The sequence below is a fragment of the Branchiostoma floridae genome, chromosome 12, assembly GCF_000003815.2.
Source record: "Branchiostoma floridae strain S238N-H82 chromosome 12, Bfl_VNyyK, whole genome shotgun sequence".
In the NCBI taxonomy this organism is placed as follows: Eukaryota; Metazoa; Chordata; class Leptocardii; order Amphioxiformes; family Branchiostomatidae; genus Branchiostoma; species Branchiostoma floridae.
The window spans coordinates 22,857,277-22,870,104 of NC_049990.1; the positions used below are offsets into that span (position 1 = coordinate 22,857,277).

Genomic DNA, 12,828 nt, shown 5'->3' on the forward strand with positions numbered 1-12,828 from the left:
AACTGGTTACACTTCCCACTGGGATGTCCCTTTAGCTCGACTGGTACGTAGTAGCCTCACAGTTGAGGTCCTGGTTGATGAAGCCCCGGTTCGATAGATTTTATGATCCATACAGCTTTCTTAACGATTGCATCTGTTGGTGATGTTCTTCTAGTTTGCAGCTGAATGTTTTTCCTGTCTCCCCTATGTTTAACTTGTTACAACTAATGCAAGACATCTTGTATACAAAGTATATATGTATTCACTGAGTTTTTGAGATGAACCAGCTCGAGTAGGTACCTTTGGGAGGGTTTTGGACCACTGTAGCTGGGTTATACTTCCTTAAAATCCTCATCAGTTCCTCTGAGACTTATTCTTAAATACTGTTATATAGCTGTTTTAATATTACCAAATGATAAGGTTAATAGTTGCTAGCCTTGGTGTGTATGGATTATTAACAATTGTGTTGTATATGTAAAGAATGCTATTTAGAACTAAAACTTTATTGTCCAATGACATACCAACCTGATAAAACTATTCACGGGAGTACATGCTGTAATTTCTTTTAGTTTCCTTAGAATATATATGGGGATCGGAAAAGCTGTACATGTAGATAATTAGCTTGTTCGAATTTGCCACATGAACCTTACAACCCAATCTGTTATTGTATCTGTAGCTTCTACACTACAGGCAGACCCCTTAGAGACGTCACACCAAGGTTCTACAACGACACTTGCAACTTTTACATCAGCAAGAATGTCTACCCACCAAACGACGAGGCCCTTTCACACAAGCAAACCGGAACCAGACCTTTACACCAATGGTGTCGTCACACCGACACCAGTCACCTACAAGGGTATGCCATTTTCAGCAAAATGATCATGTAATATTTTGATATTTGATGAGCACTTGTTTTTAATTTGGTCGTTGTCTAATCTATCCACCAGCTTATAGGAGTTGTGGCTTCTAAGCTAATTGTTTTTTTACAGTGAATGGGACTGAAATTGCTGGATGTCTAGGATCATATCTAATTACATCTAATTACAACTGCATGACGTAGTATAGTGAAAAAAGTTGACAGTTCTATATTACTCTGTGTCAACATCAAATATTGATTGCTAATATCTTAAAATATATGTTTCTTCGGTTTTAAGTTCCATGGCCAATTGTATCATTACAGAGAGCCGTACCAGAATCGTGAACTCGAAGAAGAAGATCACTTTCGGTGGGGAGGGAAAAGGCCCAGGGAAGTTTAAAGGTTTTACTAAAGTGGTTGTGTCCAGATACAATGAAATATTTGTAGCTGATGGAGGCAACAGACGAATCCAGGTCTTCGGCATGAACGGGACCTTTCTCCGCCTCTTCCCAGCGGTAGTACCCGGTGTAACTGCACAAACAATGCGCCCTACCGATGTCACCATTGACGGAAAGGGAAATGTATGGGTAGTGGGTTACTTCGTTGACTCAAGCCGTCAGCAAAAATGTGTGTTAGTTAAGTACAATCGGGAGGGTCAGCCAGAACTCAATAGCGCACACTTTCTACCACATACAGATGCAATAAAGATGGTAAATGTTACCTTTGACGCGGTTAACAACAAAGTCATTGTGGCTGCAGACACTCGTATCTATATCTTTTCACCAGACGACTCCTTGTATGATAGAAAGTTCAAATCGTTGAAGTTAGCCAGGTGCGTTACATCGGACAAAGAGGGTAATATAATTACGGCAGAAGGGGTTGGAGTTCACGTGTACAATCATCACACTGGACGTCTGCTGTTCAGGATCCTATATAAGACAAATGGCGTGCGCCATGAATTTCCACAGGGTGTCTACAGAGACAGCTTTGGGAACATCATCATAGGGAGCGTGACATACCACAGGGTAGACATGTACACATACAATGGGAAATATATCCGCAACGTCGTTGAGTTTAGATTACCATGGGACTTTGCTGTAGGACCCGAAGGACAGTTGGTGGTGACTACAAGGAAGACCAAAAACCTTGTAACAATTTTTCCACGCCATACTTTGATGCCGTAATTACCTTTGCCAAGAAGGTCTACTTGTTTTCAGTAGCATACGTGTGTCTCTCCGTCTATAAAGATGATAACTAGAGAAGGCATGGATTGTCTTGATGATTAATTGGTTAATGTTGAGAAGACCTCAAAGCAATTAGACTTTGGGCCCCCTAGCGACTTTCTATGGTACTGCAGCGGAGCTTTCTACTTTGATATATCTTGTTTTGTACCGATAGGAGGCGAATCAGTAGATAACGATTTCTGACTGTGAGTAAACTCACCAATCACCATAAAAAGGCTTAAGGCCATAGAACACAAATGGAAATCTGCATTAGCGATGATGTAAAACTAGGCAAGTTCGGGACTTCATAAGCTCATCCGTGAACATTCCAGGTCATAAGAACTCACCCCACACAACAGCCCGCTATCTCAAGTGTCCAAAAGTCTGACTTTTTAAAATTCCGACCAGCGAAACTTACCGCAGCTGTCAAATATAACGCCAGCTTGGCTTCTCATGACGTCAATTTAGGGACTGACCATATCAAATTAGGGGTCAGCACAGGCCTAAAAAATGGACCGAAACCTTGTTTTTTGCCTAGTTTGAACGCCCTTAAATGCAGCACAGACGATGACCGGTTTCCATGTGCAGAAAAACACGCACTTATAGGTGTACCCTGTAAGTGTAAACCTTTCGACTCCATTTCTGATTTTCGGATGAAAGCGTCACATTCAAAAACGGCTAGATCTAACACGCACTGTTGTGCAAATGCAATCACCATAAAAGCAATATCAGTACAATGCCTTATCAACCTAACCCTTCGACTCTGCTAAAAACAACTTTTCGCAGAATCAACACTACGCTGTTTAAATGTTCGGGATTACGAACATCAGTAAAACCAAACCGAGCATGGCAACAGGCCCTAATTGTCTGGTGGTGAAGCCCGGAGATATCTACAACCCAGACCTGTCATGACGATGTTGAGACACGTGTATGGCATATTGTCAGCAGCCGTCAGATCGTGTGCCTAATGGTTGTAATAGTGAAGGAGCATTTTTGTAGGCTAACCCAAGATAGAAAAAACGGATTTTCATGATTTTCTGGTATCTGGGTATCTTTGGGTATCTTTGGTACAAACGGGTACAAAATCAAGAAGAAATTATACAAGGACGCAATTTGCATAATCAATTAGAATACTTTATCATAGAAGTTTTTTCAATGTATCTCTTGTGCCGGACATGATACTGTCTTGACATTTTGGTTGCAGGTAGCTTTTAATGCCAGGACAAGGTGGGAAGTTCCCTATTGTTGAAATTTGGGAACTGCAGGGCCATTTTTGTCAAAACTTGCCAAAGAGGATAACTGAGGAAAGGAACGATGGATGTCCATCATTTTAGCTAATCACCTAGCTGAGGTATGCATGTCATGCTGATCAGGACCTAATATGCATAATTAATGAGGAACTTGTATAATTCCATTGCTTTCCATAACTGGACTTCAATACATGTAACACATGTAATTCATGAATGGTGGAAGATAAACAGATGCCAAATATGCAAATTAGGAACTGATTTGCATAATAAATGCAAAAGTGCAAAAACGCTAAATTGTAAATGATGGGATTTTTTACTGGTGATAAGTGTAAGCTAATCAATGATGAACATCATCACGCATTAATTATGTAAATGTGTATGTCATTTGCATAACATAAACAAAAGCTCTAAATATCTAATGGAGGTATGAGGGGACCGAACTTTTACTGACAGAATATATTCTGCGCCGAAGGCGCTACCCGTCGCGCCGGAGACGTGACAACCCCAGGGGGTCCGGGTTATGCTCCCTCGGGAAAATTTGAAATCTTGACCCTCTAAAACAACATTTCCTGCGTTTTGACGGGCAAATTTTGTTGTCAGACTAAGGTAAGTTTGACGGCAATTATGACAGAAAAACACATGGTTTTAGCGAGGGCGATATGCATCTGCATTTGGGGGACACATTCTGCTTGTAAACTAAGCTTAGTACGATAGTAAAATTTTTATTAGTTTAAAAGATTTTTGAGAGCGACTCTCCCACAACATACTGCCCTGCGCCGAAGACTCGGGCCGTCATAAGGTCAAGGAAGGTCTCGCGAAATTTTGAAATTGGGACTCTCTGAAACGCCATTTCTTGCATTTTCAGGGGTAAATTTTGCCGTTAGACTAGCTTGATTTAATGAAATTCCATCATCAAAAAAATACACAAGGTTTCAGCTTGCTTTGGGGGGGGGGCACCGCCACTGGGTCACCGAACTCCTAACTCCAGCTGTTGCCATATTTTACAAGCACCTAGGCCTAGCTGCGTATCTATCAGGTTCCTCGACCTCTGGAAGGAATTCGCGCCAGACTCATCATTGTGACGCAGCAGTCAGCCTTCCTGGATGGGTTAATGAATGAATGATTGATTAACGTCCCTCAGTCTGGTTTTCTGTGGCCGCCCAGGCGTCGGCCTACGTTCAGGTTGCGGGATTGTTTATTAGCTAAAGGCTGTAGTGGGTGCGTCACTTGGCAACACACATGCAAGCAAACGCACACGTGCACGCACATAAACACATACACACACGCATACACACACACACACATACAAACACACATACACACACACACACATAACACACACACACACACACACACATACACACGCACATATACACACATATACACATACTTAAACAAACACACACACCCAAATGCAAATATAGATATACACAAACACACACACACACACACACACACAAGTTCTTTTCAACCCAAAGTTTCGGTTGCCCTGCCGGATTTAGAAAAAAGGCTGTCCCCATTACTTGTAGAATTGCTTGGTGACACGTGACAATATACACGAGTCCATGAATGTGTTGTTGGGGCACATATGTAGGTGCTCTATTTCCAATATGGAGGTAATTATCTCGCAAATGAATTTGATTTGTCTAGCCACTATCATTCATTCATCCAAACTCATTTTTACATATGTTGTTCACAATAGCGAGAAGTGTTTTTTTTTAAATTGGTGTGCTGAGTAAAAGAACAAATCTGTACGCAAGCTTCCAAGCTAAAGCTGCTCTACTGTTAAACCTTACAGGCAAAAAACTGGGCAAACTTGTTCTGTCACGTATCTAATGTACTGTTAGGCTGTGATGTAAATTTATATGTTGTAAACTATGTTTTTATGAATAAAGATGTTTTAAATCATTTATCCAAGCAATACTTTTTATTGCTGTTTGCTGCATCTGGTTACAATTCAATTCATGTAATAAATGATAACTGCAATCACGATTGTAGTCATGTGTGAAATGGATGAACCTTTGAATAAAATTTCCGGTGTGCATGATATTGCATCTTTCATATACATGTGTATGCATGCCCGTAGCCAGGGGGGGTTCGGGGGGTTCGGAAGAACCCCCCACACATGCTCAAAGGTCCACTTATCCATGTTCAAAAGTCCACTTTTTCATGCTCAAAGGTCCCCTTTTTCATGTCCAAGATTTTTTTCAAAGGCATGACTGATTTGCATTATTCACTAATAGACATTTCATTCAATCCTAGTGAGTCTATCAGCAAAATTTGCCCCCAGAAAGTGCAGGAAATGGCTTTTCAGAGGGTCCAGATTTCAAAATTTCCCCGGACCACCATTGCAACGCCTCCCACCTTTGGTATCAGACATGGCGAAAATATGTCGGGGGAGTCGGCCTCAAAGACTTATGCCAAAAACCTTTTGTATTTTAAGACAAATTCCATTGAACTTAGCCAGCGAATTTTGCCCGTCAAAATGCAGGAAATGGCGTTTCAGAGGGTTATGATTTCAATTTTTCCAGGGGGAGCATGCCCCCAGACCCCCCTAGGCAGCTCACGCCTTCGGCGTGAGTCTCGCGCCTGCGGCGCTCGATGGTCCCACAAGTACTAAAAAGAACCCCCCCAACCAAAATCCTGGCTACGGGCATGGTATGTGACAACTATTGACAAAAGCAATCATCCGCATGTTCACCATATACAGATTGAATATTTATTTGGAGATGAAACAATAATGATAGTCATTACTGAACTAAACAACGGAACAGCTTTGAATCACATTTACATAAGTACAGATACAACTGTTATCATAATACATAATCAAAATAATCCACAGTGGTCCTCTGATTGAACAATTGGTTGATTATCGTTTTATGTCAGCTCGTCAGGACCATTTTGCAGCGATTTTGAAACCTGAGCCTCTTCGCATTTACTGCTTTTTGTACTAAAAGTTGTAGCTTATATGGAGTCCGGGTAACCTACTGCATACGGCTGGATCTTATAGTTGTCGTCTTGCTCTTGGTCATCAATGTATCTGGTCGCTGCACGAGAAAACAGCTGTGGTCATGGGTTTTTATTGTGAGCCACTGCATATGGCTGAATGTCTTCTCCATAAGCCATTGCATATGGCTGAATGTCTGACCCTGGGTCTTCCCCATACGCCACTGCATACGGCTGAATGGTATAGTTGTCTTCTGTCGGGGTTCGGTCAAGAGCAGGGATGTTTTGTCCGCTTTTGGTTGAGCTTCCGTTAGGTCCTCGTAGTTCTGCCGTGTCAGCATAAGCCAGTGCGTACGGCTGGACGTCATGGGTATCCGCCTCAGTGGATGTAGCTTGATCGTGATGCAGATCTTTTACACCACAGAGTTTGAAGATGGAGAGGACAGCGGTTGCCATCGACAGGGGAACGACAACAGCGCTGACCATGGCAATGGCGTAGTTGACATACTCGTTGATGAATAATTTTCCCTCAAGAATAATGACGTACTCCATCTGTGTCGTGTGTTCAGTGACTGGCATGGTGTGCGGCATTTCTGTATAGCTCTCAGTTGGGATGGTATCGGTGTACGGGTGGGTGTTGAAGATGTGAGGACTTATTGAGTCCATTATCCTTGAAGTTGGTGTCAGAGAAAGTTCGTTAAGTGTTTTGGAGCCTATCCCACGTTGCGGCCACTCCGTGCTAGTTTGGCAGAAATATCTTCTCATGGTAGTTAGGTTGGTTCCCGAGAGTTCAGGAGGAAGTGCGCACCTCAGAGCGCCGCGTTGAGAAATGAACGTAAGATTCCACAGGGAGCAGACCAACCATGTTAGATTCTTGTCACACGTCAACTTGTTGTGTCCGATCTGAAGAGCCAAGTGTTGCTGTCGCGTCAACCGCACGACATCCCTGTCGATCGTTGTGATGTGGTTCATCTGCAGGTCCGCCGCCCACAAGGATTCAGGTTGCAGAAGCGCGTCAACAGGCATTGAAGTCAGGCGGTTTTTAGACAATCGCAGATGTTGTAGTAGGCGTAGGCCACGGAAGGCATGTTGCGATATTGTGGAAATCGTGTTCTTCTCCAGGATCAGGATATATAAATTCACGAGACCGAGGAAAGTATCCGCTTCTGAAGGTAAATAGAAGATTTCTCGTGAATGGTGAGAAATACTAGATTCTTGCTCTTAGGTACGCGATGACAACTAATGATACCGTGCAACTTGATTATCGAATGTGTATTTTTAAGCAGATACAGGTACATTTGTACCAACGATCTGATGGTCAATTTATGGTCGAGAAATGTATTTCTTTTACGAAAAATAACTTACTTAACCCTCAAACACCCGAATATTTTGCGACTAAAATGACCGAGTGGGGTCCAAACGGACCCTCAAATGTTTTGTTAAAAGAATCTCCTTTCCAATTTTTATGGGTGATGATTGTACATACAAAGCTTGGTCAATTTAAGATGATCACAAAATGTTGTTAGCAAAAATGATAAGTAGTTCAGGAGTCTCTAAACTTTGATTTAAGAGTCATTGCACGATAAAACCAGGCAGAGGCCGGAAGATGGGGGTCGGCCAAATCGGCTCATACTTTGTATGTGTGATAGGTATGTGGAACTATGAACAGCCATATAGTTAAAACCCTCCAGCTATTTTTCATTGTGGAGATATGGGACCCCCCTCAGAGACCCTCGAAAATCCAACAATTTATGACTGAAAATTACCGAACTTGCGATGGCTACGCTAATAAATGTGATAACGATGAGAATATAATCTTTGTGTTTTCATACAGCATGGACTCCCTAGTTTCACAGACCAAAAGTTGAAGATGAAACATTGAACTTGAGAGGGTGTACTTGGGGGCTACTAGAACCACTAAAAGCAGAATTTTCATCTCTGTGAATTTTAGTTCTTTTTAAGGCGGAATATTTTCTATACCCAGTGGGTCTGGTGAATGGTCTCAATGTTGTTGGACAGAGGAACATCAACTTATTAAAAAACAATCGTCATCTAATTGGGCCATACATAACGCGAGCCGTGAGAGGGGGGTCTGTATGGGGATTTTTCGGGTTTTGGTCTATATCAAATCATGTAATGATGTGTTGCTATGGGGATAAGTTATGGAAAATTTTGCATAGCTTTGTGAAAAACATGCACAGCTGTCATTAAATGCAACAATAAGTTAGCAATAATAATTTGGGACTCTGCATGGGGGATAAAAGGTTACTTGAAAATGAATTTCACCTCCCATGCTTTACACATATATCGTTGCTTTTTCATTTGGACGAGTGCGTTACTTACTAAATAACTGTGTACATTTACGTTGAGGTAAATAATTTTAAAGGGCTGTGTATGGGGTTTATCAGAACTATAATACTGTAAATGCAGAAATGTTCGCGGTGGATTATTGTTCGCGGTTTTTGCAGTGACCACTTTACCGCGAACTTAAACAACCGCGAACATTTTTCTATTATGGTATTAGACTGCAGTCTATGGTATTACCGCGAAATTAAATCCCCTCGAACTTAAATGCATTTACAGTATACAGGTCACATGGGTGCAGAGCTACCTCATGTTGACAATTCATTTAAAAAGATCATAACAAACTTTTAAGTTTGTTATGATTCTTATCTATGACATTGTCTGTGCACATTTCCTGTCAGATTAGGATTAGCACAGGTATACTGCCAGTGTGATGGCCCAGTATTGAATAATTGTCTTGCACTCGTTAGTTTTTGGGTTTGATCCTTGTCTGTGTCATACCAAAGACATTAAAAATGGGAAAAACGTTAAAAGATGTAATTATTAGATGTGTACTATTACTTTGGCGATATTTAATTGAAACCACTTTTTTATGCCTTAGAGTAAATCCTTTTATCTTAGGTTAGGAACTCATGGGTTGTCAGCAAAGCATTCCACTCGTTTGATAAATTGCAAAAAGTAATGTCAACCCTTCCACACTCCCCCTGTCTGGGACTGTGCAGTGTATGTTGTTCTTTGGTCTGGGTTAGCAGACATTGGGGTCATGCTAAAGATAAGGATCTGACAAGCTCTTTGGCTGCCATGTGGTTTCTTTAGGGGATTCTGAGCACAGCTACATGATTAAACGCAACTCTGATCTAACTCTGATAAATGTGTCAGATGGAAAGAATATTTGTTTTGCCCAATTTGCATTGAATTTTTGGACGTATATATTTCTTAATTTCCACCGGTTAAAATGATGTCCGAAGATTACTCCCTACTTGCAAACATGGCAATACCCCAAAGATACCCTTCGACAGGGTGTGGGCCATGCACTGAAGCTTGAAAATAGTGTAGCTGTCCTCTAGGTAAGTTTCTTAGATTTTTGTCATCTTACTTTTGAACGTTTTCTGTGTGATGATCAGAATAGCTTAAAAGGAATCAAGGTGCTATTAGAACTGTGACATTTCAAAATAACCTTACAGATCTTGCATCCCATTGAAAACTTGTATTTACCATTGGTGCCCTGTTAACAGCTTACATGCATAAAATCTTATTCTATTCTTTTCTATTCTAAAAGTATGCGGTTCTATGTTCTTGCAGCCAACATGAGTTGTTCATTTGGAAGCCCAGATTCAGAGTGTGGTTTGTCACGTTACTACCCTGAAGACATATCGGTCATACCACTGTCTGCTTGTAACAAGGATGTAACAAATTACCTAGCTACATTAGGTCTCAGTGGACGTGGCCACGGTCAGACAGACCTGAGCGAGCAGGACCTCATTCTGAATAGATCAGGGCGATTTGGGTTGTCTGAGGAAGAAAAGAACAACTTGACAGTATGCCCAAAGCATCGGTATGACCTGACAACACGCTGGACCGGAGGCAGGAGAAACACATGTGCTCACCCTGAACACGTAGGCAGGAAAACTGCCCTGAAAGAACCAAGGCGTGTGCCAATGTTTCTGTCTACACAGATGTACAGGACATACAACACAGTAGTGCCAGTTGGCTCTGCCATGTGCAATCCATGCAGGAAGCGAGCAGTTAAGGATGCAGAAAGGGACGTGGAAAGACCCACTGGTTCCCAGGATCTTTCGTCCGATCAGCCTGGACCAAGCTCATATCCGCAAAGTACCATGGGACCACCGTCACAACCAGTAGGGACTGCTGCATCTACTTCAACTGCTTTAAAGGCCACCTCCCAAGTAAGCTCCAGCGAGTCGTCATCAGTCATATCGGAGACTCCTATCGTTGAAACGACGTTTGAGTCACAGAGCAGCTCAACAAGCGAAGGAGAAGCGAACATTAGCACTTGGGTCGATGAACAACATCAACAAGAGCAGAACAGGGAAGCCCTGAACAAAGCTGTAGATCAAATCACCGAGGGGAGAATCAGTCCTCTGCGATCCAGTCTTAACACTCCATGGGAAGAAGTAAACTGAAGGCAGCGAAACTACTATCTCGAGAAAAACAGAGAAGTTATGTCAGCGACAATGAGCGTCATTGCTCCAGGCCAAGAATCAGATCTGTGGCGGAGTCTTGTTCAAGCACCGCCGCTATATGAAGAACCTCCTGCAAAAAAGAAGATGTGGGACCAGCAAATGGTGCAAACCTTGGTGAAGGCCTACCAAGAAGCAGACACGTGGCAGACAAGGCAGCAAATCCTATCGCTGTTTGCTGACGATTATACTAAGGACGAGCTTCAAGAACTCATACCTGGACTTTCCAAGTGGCGCATCGATCAGGCTAGGGCGCATGCAAGTGAGTCAGGCCCAGGAAAACCTGTCCAGCAACAACCCATATACCGGACCAGACTGAACCCGGTGAAGACTGACCATTTTCTGGCTTTTCTCACGCAGCCCCATCTCCTGCAGGATGTTGCATATGGAACTAAAACCATGAAGCTGGACTCAGGAGAAGTGATAACAATACCTGCCGCTATCCGCACAATCATCCCTTCCCGAATCATCCAACAGTACTCACAATACTGCACCAGCGCCAACTTCCAACCTCTGCCGGACAGAACCCTTTTCAAGATTATAGAGGTATGTGCTGCACGGCAGCAGAAGTCCTTGCAGGGTCTGGATTACATCTCTACTGAGGTAGCCGAGGCATTTGATGCAATGTGCAGTGTTGTAGATTCCCTTGTCCAGAATGGCGCGTCTGCAGACTGGGCAAAGACTGTCACGCACAAGCTAAAGGAAGGAAAGCGCTACTTCAAAACGGACTACAAGACGCATGTAAAGCTGGAGGACAGATGTGGTGACCACTGCATTGCATTTGCCCTGAGTGAAAAGGGCAAGGAAACATTGTCAGTGAGATGCAACCACAGCCATGAGATCGCATGTGAACGATGTAGTGAGATAGACAGTAGTGTTCTTGAAGTGCAAAAGATGATTGAGGAAGAAGGCCTCCTCACAGAGGAACACAAGAGTCGACTATGTTTTACCTTTGAGCAGTCATCTTCCGCCATTTACAGCTGGAAGTCCCATTTACTGCGAGCAGTTAACCAGGATCTTGCCAAACAATCTGCTTTGCAGCAGCTAGATACAAAGTCGGCTCTGATAGTTATGGACTGGGCAATGAAGTTCCTGCCATTGAAGTACAGGGAGCAGATGACAGACTTCTTTGGAAAGCGTGGAAGGAGCTGGCATGTGTCGGCAGTAATCACGAAGGGAGACGAAGGCAAGTATGACGTCGAGTGCTTTGTCCACATTTTCAACAACTGCCGACAGGACTGGTCAGCTGTCTGTGCTATTCTGCAAAGTGTGCTTCAGACCATCAAGTCCGAGAATCCTTCGCTGACAAATGTGTTTTTGAGATCGGACAATGCAGGGTGTTATCACTGTGCTCCGCTGATCTTGTCTCTGCCAGCGATCGGTAAGAAAACTGGCATCTCAGTTCTGCGCTTCGACTTCTCAGACCCTCAGGCAGGCAAGGACATTTGCGACCGCAAGATAGCATCCATGAAGACTCACATAAGAAGGTATGTCAATGAAAAACATGATGTCTTAACAGCTGAACACATGAAAGAAGCGCTGGAGTCCCATGGAGGCGTCAAGGGCTGTAGAATTGCTGTGGCGCAAACAGATGAGGCGAACAAAGAGCAAGCAAGACAAAAATGGGAGGGTGTCAAATCATGGAACAATTTCATGTTTGAAACTGATGAAGACATACGAGTCTGGAAAGCCTTTGGCGTTGGGGTCGGAGAAGTGGTTACCTTTGCAACAGTGCCACAGACACATGACCTTCCAACCCTGACAATCACAGCACCGTTTGGTCCCCCACAGTCACACACGAGCCACATAACAACATCAGCAGGTGGGACAAAGTCAGCGTTGTTCTGCTGCCCTGAGCCAGGATGTGTGGCAGCCTTCAGCTCAGCGAACAAGCTAGAAGACCACATGGATGTTGGAGAACACTGTAAAGAACTGGAGCGAGAGTCTACATACGACAAAATACGCAAGCAGTGGGCTCAAGCAGTGACTGGAATAGCTCATGGCCCTGGCCTAGCCTCACAGTCACTTGGAGAAGGATCCGGAGTTGGCGTCGGGGGATCCGCCCAAGT

At 43.2% G+C, this 12,828-nt stretch overlaps 1 protein-coding gene across 1 annotated transcript; it reads left to right on the forward strand.

Moving 5' to 3' along the window:
* The first annotated feature begins 8,263 nt into the window (after nt 1–8,263).
* Nucleotides 8,264–10,702, forward strand: LOC118427205. The gene is made up of 2 exons (XM_035836841.1): nt 8,264–9,625; nt 9,861–10,702. The coding sequence occupies exon 2, from the start codon at nt 9,866–9,868 to the stop codon at nt 10,700–10,702; it is 837 nt and encodes a 278-aa protein (XP_035692734.1). The 5' UTR covers nt 8,264–9,625; nt 9,861–9,865.
* The last annotated feature ends 2,126 nt before the right edge of the window (nt 10,703–12,828 follow it).